Source organism: Macaca mulatta, chromosome 1 (genome assembly GCF_049350105.2).
Source record: "Macaca mulatta isolate MMU2019108-1 chromosome 1, T2T-MMU8v2.0, whole genome shotgun sequence".
Classification (NCBI taxonomy): domain Eukaryota; kingdom Metazoa; phylum Chordata; class Mammalia; order Primates; family Cercopithecidae; genus Macaca; species Macaca mulatta.
In genome coordinates, this window is record NC_133406.1 from 238,094,838 (window position 1) to 238,109,695 (window position 14,858).

The 14,858-nt window shown below is 63.8% G+C and overlaps 1 protein-coding gene across 14 annotated transcripts; it reads right to left on the reverse strand.

Annotated features, from left to right (window-relative positions):
- Positions 1 to 5,113: 5,113 nt before the first annotated feature.
- On the reverse strand, positions 5,114 to 14,613 carry TNFRSF14 (TNF receptor superfamily member 14). 14 transcript variants are annotated; one of them, XM_078004308.1, is made up of 9 exons: positions 14,501 to 14,600; positions 12,021 to 12,176; positions 10,976 to 11,084; positions 10,360 to 10,485; positions 8,855 to 9,010; positions 8,118 to 8,208; positions 7,009 to 7,154; positions 5,944 to 5,975; positions 5,114 to 5,709 (listed from the first exon to the last, which is right to left on the reverse strand). In XM_078004308.1, exons 2-9 carry the CDS (start codon positions 12,087 to 12,089, stop codon positions 5,593 to 5,595), a joined length of 846 nt encoding a protein of 281 aa, XP_077860434.1. In that variant the 5' UTR covers positions 12,090 to 12,176; positions 14,501 to 14,600; the 3' UTR covers positions 5,114 to 5,592.
- Between the last annotated feature and the right edge of the window lie 245 nt (positions 14,614 to 14,858).

Here is a 14,858-nt window from a genome sequence, read left to right on the forward strand (position 1 = left end):
GGTGGGACACAGCGGGGCTAGAGGAGAGGGTCTGAGGAATGTTCTGGCCACAGAGACCCCAAGCCCATGGGAGGTTGGGAGTTGGTCACAAGGAGGGAGAGGTGGGGAACAGAGCTGGGGCCCAGGGTCCTGATATGGGGTGAGAGGAGATGCCATCCCTGAGGCAGAATGGTGGCCAGGGGAGGGGAGGAGGTGGGGGAAGCAGACAGAGGGGAGGTGGGGGGAGCCCAGAGCCAGGAGTGTCGGGGGCGGGTACCTGAGCCAGAAGCACCCTGAGGTTTCCCAGCAGGCAACTGATACCCTGGCCTGCAGCGTGGAGGAAGCAGGGCTGGACTGGAGGCCTGGGGACGCCTGGGGCTGCCCCGATTCCCAGCAGACGCCTCACCCTCTGGGAAGCCCCAGCTGCCCCAGATCTCTCCCACAGTGCTCTGACCACCCCCAGCCCCCAAGTCCTCTCCCTTCTGTCCCCAGGCCCGAGGACTTGGAACTGCCCCCACCCTTGGCCTTGAAAGCTGGACAGAGTCCTCCAGGTTCCACGGGCCTCCTGCACCAGCACCTGCTCCACCCTCTTGTCGTCCCCGGCAGCCTCCCGTGAGGGCCGCCCACCTGGGTGACCCCAGAGCCTCCTCCTCACACTTCTGTCTGCTCTGCACACCGTCCAACCAGCCTGACAGCTGCCCAAAGCCTCCAGAGCACAGAACGGGCCTGGTGTCTCTGTCTCCCTCTCGGGGTGGGCCACGGCCTGTTCTGTGTCCCGTCCCCTCCCCACTCACCAGCAGTGGACCCCAGCTTCCCTCTGCAGCAGCGCTCAACTCAGGCACTTTCTCAGGGAAGCACAGCCCGCCCCGCCCCCCCAGGCTCTTCTTCATCCCTCAGAGCCCCCCATGGCCTGGGCAGTCCATCATGAGTGCCCGCACCACATGATTGTAGACATTTGGCTTCTGGACTTAAATCCTTCACCGGACCATGACCAGGAGGGCAATGACCAGGCCTTGGCCTCAGCCCCCTGCCTGGCCTACACTGGCACAGAGCAGAGGAGGTGCAGGCCAGTCTTGAAGGCCAAGAAGTGGAGGGGGAGCCCTTAGCTGGGCCCCGGGACCCTGCCCTCCATCCCCTAGGGTGGAGCTCCAGTCCTCGGGTACCCACAGCCGCAGTCCCACCCTCTGTGCCCAGAGACTGCCATCAAGAGAAAAGGGAAGCGTCCTTGGGGGTTTCCGGACAGTCCCTTGGAGATGGTCCAGCCGGGAGGTTGGGGCGTGGGGCTGGCCCTGTGGGGATCCACGGAAACCCAGGTCAGGGCTGTGTGGAGGGCCTCACAAAAGGGCAGAGGGGTGACGGGGTGCTGAGACCCAGGGCAGGGGTGATGGGGTGCGGAGACCCAGGGCAGGGGTGATGGGGTGCTGAGCTCTTGGGGGCTGGGGCTTCTCAATCTTTGCAGAGTTGTGGGGGGAGGCCCAGCCTGGGGGTGAGGGTCTGTGTTTTGTGTCTGTGACATGGACCAGTCTCAGCCTCAGTTTCCCCATCTGCCCCAGGGGGAGGTGTGCACAGAATGCCTTCTAAATCCTCAGCCTGGCCCCTGGTCCTGAGTTCATGGGGAGTGTGTCGCCCAGTGGGATCCCTGGGTCTCTGGGCTCAGGCCTTGGCTGTGACAGGAGTGGGGAGGGGCCCTGTGTCCCCGGGCCCAGGTCACAAGGGCATAGGAAGGAGAGGACCTGGGCCACCAGGGAGCACTGGGTCTGGGGAGTCCCTGCAACAGCAGGCACGGGGCTGGGGGGCTCACCTGCCTCCCTCTCCCTGCTGGTTCTGGTGGGCCTGGGGATGGGGGCGGTGATATTCTGCAGGCGACCTTGGTGGTGGGGACGGTTGGGGGCTGGGGAGGGCCCCGTCTCCCGCCTCCCTGGGCTGCCTCATTTCCTCCCTGATGCCCTGATGACCCTGGTGTCCTGGACAGGGCCTGGAGGTGCTGGTGCCGGGAGAGCCCGCGCTGGATGGATGAAGGAGTGAGTGCTGTGCTTAGCGGGGGGCGCTGAGCACTGGGTCGGGAGCCCAGGACCTTTCCTCCTGCTGCCCGGGAGGCAACACCCTGGACCCCTGGAGTCTGCATTCCAGGAGAGCGGGCAGACCACAGAGAGGCGGAAAAGGGGCGGAGGGCCGTGGCAGGGCTGACCACAGAGAGGGGGAAAAGGGGTGGAGGGCTGAGGCCGGTGAACACATGGGGCAGGGAGTGGGGCCAGGGCTTATCAGCAATCAGAGAAGGCCTCACGGAGGAGGTGAGGGTTTAGGTGGTTGGTGAAGGTGAAGCCCCCAGGAATGGGTTAGTGCCCTTAAAAAAGAGGCCCTAGAAGCCTCCCTCATCCTGACCACTGTGTCAAGACACAACGAGGAGCCATCTAGGAACCAGGAAGAGACCCTCACTAGACCCCGAATCAGCCAGCACCTTGATCTTGGACCCCCCGCCTCCAGAAATGTGAGAAATAAACTCCCGTTTGTTTGTTTGTTTGTTTTTGAGATGGAGTCTCACTCTGTTGCCCAGTGGCGGGTTCTCAGCTCACTGCAACCTCTGCCTGTTGGGTTCTAGCTGTTCTCCTGCCTCAGCCTCCCGAGTAGCTGGGATTATAGGCACCCGCTACCACACCCGGCTAGTTTTTGTATTTTTAGTAAGATGGGGTTTCACCATGTTGGCCAGGCTGGTCTTAAACTCCTGACTTCAAATGATCCACTTGCCTCAGCCTCCCAAAGTGCTGGGATTACAGGTGTGAGTCACGGCACCCGGCCACATTTCTGTTCTTTTTAAGCCACTCAGTCTATGGTAGTTTTTATTCTTATAGCAACCTGAATAGACCAAGATACCCTCCCACATTCAACAGCTACTGAGTGGACAAGCTTAAATGAAACAACTGTTTTCAAATATGTGGCACCAGCCGGCCCAGGACAGTGGTGCTAGTGAAATCACTCTCAGGGCTCTGCACTGCTGGCTGCCTCCCGCTTCTCTCCCCTCTCCCTCTGCCGTCCTGTCTTCTTTGCCCAGTCTCTGCTTGTCTCTCTCCTCCTCCTTCCTTCCCCCCACCTCCCCATAGCCGGGCTTGGAAAAGTCAAACAGACTTCCGAGGTCTCATCCCGGAGCTGCCACTAGTCCAGCCTCCCCGGGACCTGCCTTCACCGCCCAGAGCCCTGGGAGCCGGGGACACTCCCTGGGGCTGAGTGAGCACCAGGGGCTGTACCTGCCGCTCCCACGTCCTCTGCCCCACTCCCGCAGGTGCAGCAGCTGGCTGGTGACGGAGGCCGGACCTGGGACCAGCAACTCCTGCTGGGTGTGGTTTCTCTCAGGGAGCCTCATTGTCAACGTCATTGTCTCCACACTTGGCCTTATCATATGCATGAAAAGAAAAAAGCCAAGGGGTGAGCACACAGCAGCCCCATCAGGACTCATGTCTCCAGCCGTCATCTCTCAGAGCTCTGTCCCCCCAAATCTGGGAGGTGGCCCCAGAGCTTTTCCACAATCTGCAGCTCCTCCCAAGAGGAGGAACTGCAGGCTGGGGCAGATGGCCTTTCTGCTGTGGCCAGAGCTCAGATGTCAGGTGGCCTCCCTGGGGGAGGGGAAGGTGGGACCCCTGACCAGGGAGCCCTCTGCTGCCCCTGCCCACTCACTCCATGGCCCTGTGCTCCTGCCTGCCCCCAGGCCTATGGGGAAAAGAACAGACTGTGCTTAGCTGGGGCCTGGCCTCCCATCCAGCACTGGGGGGCAGCCAGGTCCACGAGGTCAGCCTCTGAAGAGCTGCCTTGGAAATGGCCCTGGACGGTGGTCAGGAGCTGGTCCGTGCACAGGGAGGCTCAGTTCCCTGGAGAGCACACCTCCAGTCAGGGAGTGGGTCACGCGGGGTGAGGCAGCCGGAAGAGCTACTCTCTAGGGACCCAGGGCTCCAGCTGGCCTGCATGGGCCTCTCCACACCCCAGGACGCTGGGCCAGAGCTTCCCTAGGACAAGGAGTGACAGGAGAGGAGGTGGGGTGGGCAGCTCAGCCTGGGGGCTCTGCTAGAGGCAGGAGATGACCAGGAATGGAGAGGGGGCAGGGCGGGGTGGAGGGGGGCAGGGCGGGGTGGAGAGGGGGCAGGGCGGGGTGGAGGGGGGCAGGGCGGGGTGGAGAGGGGGCAGGGCGGGGTGGAGGGGGGGCAGGGCGGGGTGGAGAGGGGGCAGGGCGGGGTGGAGAAGGGGCAGGGCGGGGTGGAGAAGGGGCAGGGCGGGGTGGAGAGGGGGCAGGGCGGGGTGGAGGGGGGCAGGGCGGGGTGGAGGGGGGAGGGCGGGGTGGAGGGGGGCAGGGCGGGGTGGAGGGGGGCAGGGCGGGGTGGAGGGGGGGCAGGGCGGGGTGGAGGGGGGCAGGGCGGGGTGGAGGGGGGGCAGGGCGGGGTGGAGGGGGGGCAGGGCGGGGTGGAGGGGGGCAGAGCGGGGTGGAGAGGGGGCAGGGCGGGGTGGAGGGGGGCAGGGCAGGGTGGAGGGGGCGTGCTCAGAAGGGCTGTGTGGCTCCTCCATCCTCATGGCATGGCAGCGGAATCGTTCCCCTCACCGCTTCTAACTCCAGACGTGGGAAAAGGGGCCACATCCCAAGCACAAAATGCATGTGTGGCTCAGAGGCCTGGGGACACCCCTGCCAGCAGGACCTGGGCCTGGCGGGTTCCCGGTGTGGGTGGGTTGGGGGGGAGCTGGGCACAGTGGGCGTCACTGATGCTGGGATTTCTCCATGAACACAGTCAGGAAGTGTAGGTCTGATATAGATCTGGGGTTTCTGTCGGGCAAATCTGAGACCATTTGAGCATCAGAATCAACAGCAACAGCCTCGGACAGAGTCAGCGAGGTCAGGAGAGCCCACTGAGAGCTCAGCTGCTGGGATGTGAAGGAGCGGGTGGGGCTCCTCCCTGGGTGGAGTGAGGGTGGAGTGAACCTCCCGGCGTGCAGGAGGAGGTCAGACATCCCCCAAACAGCCCAGCAGCCATCCTGGAACTCCTTGTTCAGCAAGAAACACTGGGAGGCGACAGTTTGAGGAGAAAAGATATTTACATCTTCCCACAGCATCTCCCCAAATATACTGTTTCACAACAAATAGAAAACAGGAGCCAAATTCAAATCCAATGTAGAAAATTACTTTAAATGTGATATACATTCAATGCCACATTGTGGCCAACCCAGTCCAGCCTTGGCCGTGAGGCAGTGCCCGGGGCCTGTCCTGCTAAGACCGCAATATTCAGACAGGCAGACAGCTGGGGTCTGGCGGGCCCTCTGGGCTGGCCAGGGGGGCTGGGGGTGTGGTCCCTGAGCGCGAGGCAACTGGCGCTCTTCCTCAAGGCTCTGGGGAGCTCAGGCGGCAGCAGAAGGGAGGCCCCAGGCCCTCGCTGGCCCATGGGAATGGCACGGGGCGTCTCCAGCCCCACCCCAGCAGGGGCTCCACCTCTCCCTCCACTGGAGAAGATGGAAGCCAGCCCAGCGGGGAGCCCCCAGGCCTCCTGGCTCCTGTGGTTCCACCAGGTGGACAGCCTCTTTCAGCAGCCGTCGCTCCGGGTACCTCTGGTGTTGGGGTACAGAGTCTGTAGGTCAGCGGTTTCAGCTCCTCCCAGTGAATGCAGGTTCTGTCTCTTCCACGGCCACTGTGGTGATGTCCGGAGGGGCCTGCAGGGCCTCAGTGACTATGGCTTCACCTTCTGCCTCCTGTCTCTTCCGCTGCGGGCACACAAAGCGTGGAGACCCCGCCTGCTCAGGCGCCCCTGGGACTCCAGGTTCTCGGTTCATTTTACTGTTTTCAATTTGAGGAGGTGGGTTCTCTCCTGAGCTACCGTGGCTGTACTTGAAGGACTCAGGACCCTCAGAGAACTGGGAGCCCCCACCATATACACCAGAAACACCAGACTCAGCGGGGAGGGGGGAGGGGGAGGGGAAGGGGGAGGAGATCAATACCTGGACGGAGACGATCACCTTGACTACATCGCCTGCAATGCACAGACACACAGGTCAGGCAGGGGCAGTGTCTGATCAGGGGACACAGGCTCATGGCAATTGGGGTCTCACGGTGGTGGCAGGAGCACCAACTCCTGCTTCTCCCTGGGAGACCGTCCCCAAGGGACTGACCCTCTCTGAGAGCGGAGGAGGCCAGCTGTGTTGGGACTACTAGCCCAGCCTGTCCCCCCAGGAGGCCCAGCATGGGTGAGAGGACTGGGGGTGCCCAGCCCACCTCCCCAGCTGCCGCCCCCAAGTGCATAACTAACCCTAATTCAACCGTCGTCTGTGGGAGGGGGACAAGTGCTTCACAGTGGCAAGGCCCTGCCCACCACACCAGCAGGTGCCCAGCTGGCTGAAACTAAGCTGCTCCCCCGCCTGCCCCGGAGCCTGAGGCCCTGAGACCTCCCTGCATTGGAGGCCCCGGGTGAGGATTGGGGGCTTTGCTGCCGCCTGGCCGGAGGATGGGGCTGACTTTCCCTTCGGACCTCAATGCTTAGAAGCTGCATTCCCAGGGACTGTGCACAGGGCTCCCAGGGCCACAGCCAGGTCCACAATGCTGGGTCAGTGCCCAGGAGGCCAGGCACAGCACAGGTGCCCAGACCAGGGCGGGTAGGTGGAGGAATGAATGAATGAATGGCCTTACTCAGTGAGGACATAGCCTTGTCCCCAGCAGGACGGCTGTTGACCCTCAACCCAGAGCCTCTCCCAGCTGAGCAGAGCCTGCCCTGCTCCCCACAGCCCTGGGGGGGGCAGGCAGGAGCATGGGGTCATGGAGTGCGTGGGCAGGGGTGGCAGAGGGCTCCCTGGTCAGGGGTCCCACCTTCCCTTCCCCCAAGGAGGCCACCTGACTCCTGGGCTCCAGCCACAGCAGGAAGCCCACCTGCCCCAGCCTGCAGCTCCCCCTCCTGGGAGGAGCCGTGGATCCTGGAAAAGCTCTGGGGCCACCTCCCAGGTTTGGGGGGACAGAGCTCCGAGATGCAACGACCGGGGACATGAGCCCTGATGGGGCTGTCGTGTGCTCACCCCTTGACTTTCTTCTTTTCACACATATTAGGCCAAGTATTAGGCCAACAATGACAATGACGATGAGGGTCCCTGAGAGAAACCACCACACCCAGCGGAAGCTGCTGGTCCCAGGTCCGGCCTCCGTCACCAGCCATTTGCTGCACCTGCGGGAGTGGGGCCGAGGATGTGGGAGCGGCAGGTGCAGCACCCGGTGTTCACTCAGTCCCAGGGAGCGTCCCCGGCTCACAGGTCCCCAGGCAGTGAAGACAGGTCCCAGGGAGGCTGTGCTGGTGGCAGCTCCTCAGGATGAGACCTCAGAGGTCTGTCTGACTTTTCCAAGCCCAGCTATGGGGAGGTGGAGAGAAGGAAGGAGGAGAAAAGAAACAAGGAGAGATTGGGCAAAGAAGACAGGACGGCAGAGGGAGGGGGAGAGAAGCGGGAGGCAGCCAGCAGTGCAGAGACCCCCAGAGAAGGGGAGACCAGTGGCAGACAAGGACAGAAAGTGGAGGGAGAGCCAGTGTCGGGACAGAAACGGTTAGAGCTGGAGATGGACAGGACCAGAGGACAAGGAGGGCAGAGTAGGATGGAAGGCCCCACCGCCGCCTCCCTGGGGGCCACCCCTGCTCCATCCCAGGCTCCACTGGAGGACCCCAGCTCCTCCCAAGAAGCTCTGAAGTCTCAGGTCAACCAGGGGCCCGGGGTCAGCATTTAAAGGTGTCCTCCCGTAGGCAGACGAAGAGTAGAGTGCTCACTTTCCCCCTCCCCTGAAGCCCAGGGGCTCCTCCCATGGCCCTGACATTCAGGGACACCCTGGGTCAGTGACCCAGGAGTGTCAGGGAACAGGGGCTCTGGAGGCAGCCTGCCTCTGGGCCTGCTTCTGGGAAGGCCCATCCTGAGCCTCCAGGAAGCTCGGATCTGATAAGGCTTTGTCTGGGCCCATGGAAGGGGTTATCTGGGGCACACAGGCTTCAGCCATGCAGCTCTCCTGGACACAGGCATGTAACCAGGGTGCCATCCTGGGTGAGACCTTCAGGCCTTTCTGCTGGAGAAGACGGTCATCTCCCAGGGAAGCAACGTGGAGCCCCCTCCCCAGGGCACAGCGCTGGGCCTCCCCCGGGGCCACTTACTTGGTCCCGTGCTGGCATTCCTCCAGGGTCCCATTGGAAGAGAAGGTCCCCGGGGGGCAGTTCTGACACAGGGTGTCCTGACTCTCAGTGCCTGAGAAGAGAGTAACAGGCAGAGGACGCTGAGGGCACCAGGCGGGGAGGGGCTGGTGGCTAGGGACTGTTTGTCTGTGAGCTTCTAGACCTGGGTGCTCTGCGGGTGATGGGAGGCCTGGCCGGGAGGGCCAGGCCCGCTGTTGGCAGTATCAGAGGTGAGGCCTGGGGCGGTGGCTCTGGCTGTCCTGGACCTTGAGTAGTTGGAATTTCATGAGTCCAGGAGTCCCTCTGTGTCCACATCCTGCAGTGTTGTGGGGGCTGCCCGGCCAGGTGCCAGGCCAGGGCTGGACAGTTACTCCTCCTAGACTTAGCTTGAACAGTGGCATTGACCGTGGTCATTCCCATAAACCCAGGCACCATGCCTGGGACCCGAGAGTGAGGCCTGGGGACTGGGGAGTCCCAGAACCCCGAGGTGGAGCCACCTGGGGTGGCCTTTCCCTGCCCCCTCCCCCACCTCCATTGCCTGTTCCCCACTAGGCTGCTTCCAGGATAGGACTAAAGTGGGTGGGCCTGGTGCTGGCCAAGGTTCTGTCTCACCAGGGCCCCTGGGCAGGCCATGACGTCAAGGAGACCTGGGGCTCCAGATAGCGGGGCACTAGGGACCAGGGTGGAAATGGGAGGGATGTCCGCCACCCACTACTTACCTCCCTTCTGTACCCTCTGGCCCGGGCTGGAGGTGGCGTAAGCGCGGCACGCGGCGCAGTGGTCCCCGTCCTGGATGATGCAGAAGTGGCCTGGGCTGCAGCCACACAGGGCGTTCGCTGTCGTGGAGCAGTTCCGGCTTGTGCGCAGGCCCATGGCTGGGGTCCAAGAGGAGGGGCTGAGAGGGATACGTGGAGGCCAGGACACCACCCACAGGCCAGAACAGCATCCACAGGCCAAGGACTGCTGCCAGGGCCCCCGGCCAGGCTGAACCCCTGGCTCAGCCAAACGAGGTGCCCGGAGGTGCCTGGCATGGAAGACCTGAGGGACACCCAGGGACGGCAGAGTTGTGTGTGGGATGAGGGCCTGAAGGCGGGTCCTGGGAGGGCCTTGTTAACGGGAGCCAGGCCTCCTGGAGAAACTAGCCTTCTGCCAGATGGGCAGGATGCCAAGCTCGCACTGTCAGTTCCAGAACAGGGTAACTCAGACAGGTCCTCACCCCACGTGCCCACCCCAGACACCTGCCCCTCAGATGGGCTTCCCATCTGTGCAAACCAGGCCATTCCAATGGCAGAGGCAGGTAGGGTGAGAGCCCCACTTCTTCAGGTACTGGTGGAGGGGAGGTACCAGCTGGGCCTGAGCCCCTCCTGAGGGCAGCCTCACCTGCCACCTGTGCCCCCACATCCTCAGCCCAGGCAGACAGGTGCTTTCACAAGAGGGGAGGGGCATGGAAGGGGGCACGCAGGTTGAGGTGTGAGCCCCAAATCCCAGCCTGCATGCATGAACCCCCAAAGCACTCCAGCTTCCTCTTCTGTTCATGGCTAGCCCACCTGCCTCGTGCCTCCCTGTAGGCTCAGGCCCTGCCCCCAGGTGTGCCATCAGCCCTGTCCTGCAGATGCCGTACTGCCTGGCCCCAGGGAGCACTTGCCATGCTGAGCCTGGCATGAGGCTCCAAGAGGACAAAGCCACTGGCCGCATGGACAGGCTCTGCGGTCAGTGACTCAAAGGCAGGCCTCTGGGTCTGGCTCCCCTTTCTGTCTGCCTGGACTCAGGTGGGCACCAGCCTCCAGGTGACCCCTTCCCCTGAGGTCATGGGGAAACCAATATCTGGAGGAGAAAGGGACAAGAAGCCCTGTGGGGAAGCAGCAGGTCCCAGTGCCGGCCGGAGAGCCCCAGCACCACCCCACTCCACTTTGCAGCTAGAGACGTGGGAACAGGAGAGGTCTGGGCACCCACCCAGGGCACCAGAGGAGCCAAGGACGAGGGCTAATGGTCAGTCGCCAAGCTCAGGATGGCCCACCTGATGGCCCCGTGACAAAGTGAGAGGTGAGACAGAGGTAGACGGGGGCCGGAGGCTGGCCTGAAGGCGTCCCCTGCAGGATGCACTCATGGAGATGGGGTCGGGACCTGGCCTGGGGCAGCCAGGGCCCTCCTGGGGCACTGTGGTCATGGAGAGAGGGTGTGGGGTGCCCGAGCGGAGGCTGGGCCGGCTGTATTGGCCTCCTACCTGGGTCACACATTTGGCACTGCAGACACTTGCTCAGGCCATTGAAGTGAGCAATGTAGGTCCCCGGAGAGCAGGGTTCACACACCGTGCCCGTCTGCTCCCCACAGGCCTGCCTCACGTGGAAACCTGCCACACAGAGAGTGGGAACTTCGCGTGTCTGCAGGAGGCCCCTTCGGGAGCCCATCCACCACTCCGCCTGTGCCCGGAGCCTGAGCAGGGAGACACCAGCTAAGGGGACTCAAATGGCCCATGAGCTGTTCCCCGAGGGACACAGCAGCCCATCAGCCACGAGTGGAGCCGCTCTGGGGAAAATCAGAAAGTTCTGGAAGCACATGGGGCCTCCTGGGACACCTGGCCCGGCTCTGGTATGAGCCTGTGTCTCTGGTCACGGTGGGTCAGCCACGTCTCTCAGACCATTTCCCGTGCAGTGTGACTGTGAGGGTCCCCCAGGGTGAAGAGTCCAAGCTGCTGGCCTGGGGCTCCTGCCCTCCATGTCTGTGCACCTGGGCCCACACCCGTGGCCAGGGAGCAGAGAACACAGGGGTGTCTGGGGCAGGACAGGGCAAGAGTGTCTGCCCTCGGCCCACGGAGCTGGCCGCCAAAGGGCCGCACATACCTGGACCGCACTTGGGACAGCACTCAGAGCCCACTGGGTACTCGTCCTCTTTGCAGGAGGGCAGAGCTGGGGCGTAGCAGGGGGATCCCAGGAAGGTGAGATACAGCACCTAAGGGGGTCAGGACAGGCGTTGGGAGATGTCCTGGCTGCCCCTGTGGGCTCTGCCAGACTTGGCGTCACAGCCTGAGTCTCCCCTCTGTGTAGTGGGGAGGAGCGGCAGTGCCTGGTGGAGAGGAGAGAAGCGGGCCCCGGGCCAGGCTCATGGGACAACCTTGCCAACCTGTGGAGCCTGGGACCGGGTGGGGACCGCCCTTCCTCCAGCCGTGATGACCCTGCCTTGCAGCATGGAGCCCTGGGAACTGGCACTCTGCCCTCGCCAGGGACTCCCCACCCCACACCTGTCTCCCCACCAGGCAGACAACCCGTCGGCCCCCTGCTGGCCGGGGCTGGATCTGCTGACCCCGAAGAGCCAGCAGGGGCAGCCGGGGACGGGCCCCAGGGGCTCACAAGCCAGACAGTGGGTCACATCAGGGAGGGTGGCTCTGCTGTGGCCTCGTTCCTGGGCTGGCTCATGGGCAGTCGGGAGCCCCTGATGGGGAAAGGGGCCGGACAGACAGGAGGGTCACATGAGCACGGAGGGTGTCCCCACCCCTGTCCAGCCCCCTGCTGCACACTGATCTTATCACCTGTCACCAAGGTCAGGGCTGCCGGAGAGTTGGGTCACCTGCTCCAGGGCCCCGCCCAGAGACGCCCAGAGACACCCAGCCCCCAGAAGTGCCCACATCCTGCCAATGGGGGCCCACCAGCTGCCCGTGGATGGAGTGGTGAGCGGGCAGCACACACAGAAAGAGGTCTGCTGCGTACGGCTGTTGCTCTGCCACTCACCTCACTGTGGTAAGCCCAGTGCTGGGGGTCTGGGTTAGCCCGAGATCTCCGGGCAGCCGGGAACAGGCTGGACGCAGGACCCAGCAACGGCCAGGACAGGGGCATGGGGAAGAGATCTCTGGGAGGCCCTGGGGTCAGAAGTGGGATCTGCGAGGCTCACCAGCGTCAAGATGTCGGCTTTGGGGGCGGGTCTCCGGGGAGGAGACCCCCAACCTCCAGGAGGCTCCATGCCTCAGGCTCAGACTGGCAGCCCAGGAACCCAGCTAGCAAGACGAACTCCAGCAGAGGAACTCAGCGCCATTGCTGCGACCGTCGGCTAAAAGAGAAAGCAAAAGAGAAACCGCCTCGGTGTGACAAGCTGTGCCTCAGAACCCCAGTGGCAGGAGAGTGGGCAGCGGTGGGTGTCTGGGAGCAGAAAGGGGCTCAGGCCTGCTGGGCGGAGCAGCGCTGGGGGACACAGGTGGGCCCTGCGGGAGGCAGGAGCTGTCCAGGCAAAGCCGAGGGGAAGGGCCAGTGTGAAGGAGGCGCCTGATGGGAGGGGCCAGTTCTCCCCCGGCACCTTTCCAGTCGGCCCTGGGTTTCCTGTAGAAGGGGGAGCCCCCCAAAGTGCATCTGTGTTTCCCCACCTCACTCACACACTCAGGGACCCCTGGCTGCTCCCCATGGCGCTGATTGACATTTTTGCCGAATAAAGGGGCCCTGTGGGTTTCCTGTTCCCATCTCAACTTCTGCTGAACGGGGTAAACTTCCCTTCTGAATCAAACCGCCAGAATGCGGTCTGGCCAGTTTCAGTCACAGGCCCACCAGGGCTGTGTCCCTGTGTGAGGGATGGGAAAAGCCCAGAGTGCCCCCGCCCGTCCCCTGGGAGGGTGGAAGCGCAGCTCTTACTCCCCCTGCAGAGACGCTCCTCGGGCTGGGAAGGCTGCTGGCCTCACCTGGTCTCCCTGTGGACCCTGCACCCCAGCCTCCTGGCTCCCTGTGCCCCACTGGGCTTCCCTGCCCTGCAGAGCCTGGCGGTGGGGAGACCACTGCACGGAGGTGGCCCCACAGCCCCAGAGCCCCAAGACAGGCACCAGTGAGTCCCTCGTGATGGCCTCACTCCCTGCATCACGTGGAACCTTGTGTGACGACACTAGTGCCCCGTGGCCCCTTCCTGCTGCTGGACGTGGTGCAGCCAATGGAAGCCCAGGTCTGTCACGCACCGCCTGTGCTTGCCCAGAGCAGGTCCCGGTCACCCCCTCTGGGAGCTCCGGCTCTACACCAGGAACTCCCACCTCCAGCAAGCCCATCCGCTGGACGCCTGGCCCAGGACTGCCCCAAGCCCCTCCTGGTACTGACGTCTGCCGGGGACTCCCTCCAGGGTCCAGCCCTGGCCCCTGGGGGACTCAGTGGCGTCTGGTGGAAAGGACCTTGGGGATCGTGCCCACCCTGACCTGCAGAAGAGTTGGCAGGGTGGCTGGACACAGGAAGCTGTGGCAGGAGCCCGGGACCCGCACCCCGACTAGAAAGTGTGCGGCCCCGCAGGCCAGCACTGGAGAGCGAGCAGGCAGGGGTGAGGTTAGGCAGGCTGTGGTGTGCGCCCCTGTGGGACCAAGCATCCCGAGCTCCAGAGGCAGGTGCACTGCCGACCACCGTCCGGGGTGGATGAGCCCAGGCCCCAGACTCCAGCACTCTGAGGCAGGGTGGGGGACCAGGTGGCGCCCAGTGGAGGAAAAGCCCCCAAGAGACACCCAGGAGCGTGGACTCCCACCCCACGGCTGGAGCCTGGGAGAGGAGCCCTCTCTGCTGTTTCCCTGGTGCACTCACATCCTTGGCCCTCAGTGCCCCCTGCCAGGAATGCCCCCCACATACAGAGCCCCCCCAGCCCACAGAGCTGCATGGGGCTTTCAAAGAAGAAGGGGGCCCCTTTCATCCTCCACTCCCAGGTGCCCCAGGAGGGCATGGGGGCTCCAGGGTGCAGGGACAGCACGTTCCCTCCCCAACTCCCCAGGAACGCCCAGCCTCCAAGAGCAGACACAGCGCCTACGCCTGCTGGTACAGGCCTCCAACCCCACTCTCTCAGACACGTCCTCAAGTCATCTCATCCACCCCACCCTGGGAAGGAGGGAAACTGAGGCATGGCAAGAGACAAGGCTAACACAGGCATCAGTGAGACTCGGCCCCTCCTGCCCCTTCCTCCATTCCCCTCCTACCCCACTTCAGTTTCCCACGCCAAGGCCCGGTCCTGACATAGGGTCCCAGGTACCAGGCCTCAAGGGGGCTGAAGGGAGCCCATCTGCCCCACCGAGAGTGGAGACAGTGCCAGGTCTTTGCTGAAACGTCACCTCTTCCTTGAGGCCTTCTCTGATTGCTAAATAAGCCCTGTCCCCAGTCCCTGCTCCATGTGTCTGCCCGCCTCGGCCCTCCGCCCGTTTTCTCCCTTCTCTGTGGTCAGCCTTGCCTCGGCCCTCCGCCCGTTTTCTCCCTTCTCTGTGGTCAGCCTTGCCTCGGCCCTCCGCCCGTTTTCTCCCTTCTCTGTGGTCTGCCCGCTCTCCTGGAATGCAGACTCCAGGGGTCCAGGGTGTTGCCTCCGGGCAGCAGGAGGAAAGGTCCTGGGCTCCCGACCCAGCACTCAGCGCCCCCGCTAAGTACAGCACTCACTCCTTCATCCATCCAGCGCGGGCTCTCCCGGCACCAGCACCTCCAGGCCCTGTCCAGGACACCAGGGTCATCAGGGCATCAGGGAGGAAATGAGGCAGCCCAGGGAGGCGGGAGATGGGGCCCTCCCCAGCCCGCAGCCATCCCCACCCACACAGTTGCCTGCAGGATATCACCGCCCCCATTCCCCAGGCCCACCAGAACCAGCAGGGAGAGGGAGGCAGGTGAGCCCCCCAGCCCCGTGCCTGCTGTCCCAGGGACTCCCCAGACCCAGTGCGGTACCAGTGCAGGCCAGGCAGGGGGCTGAGGCCGAGGCCTGGTCATTGCCCTCCTGGTTATGGTCCGGTGAAGGATTTGAGTC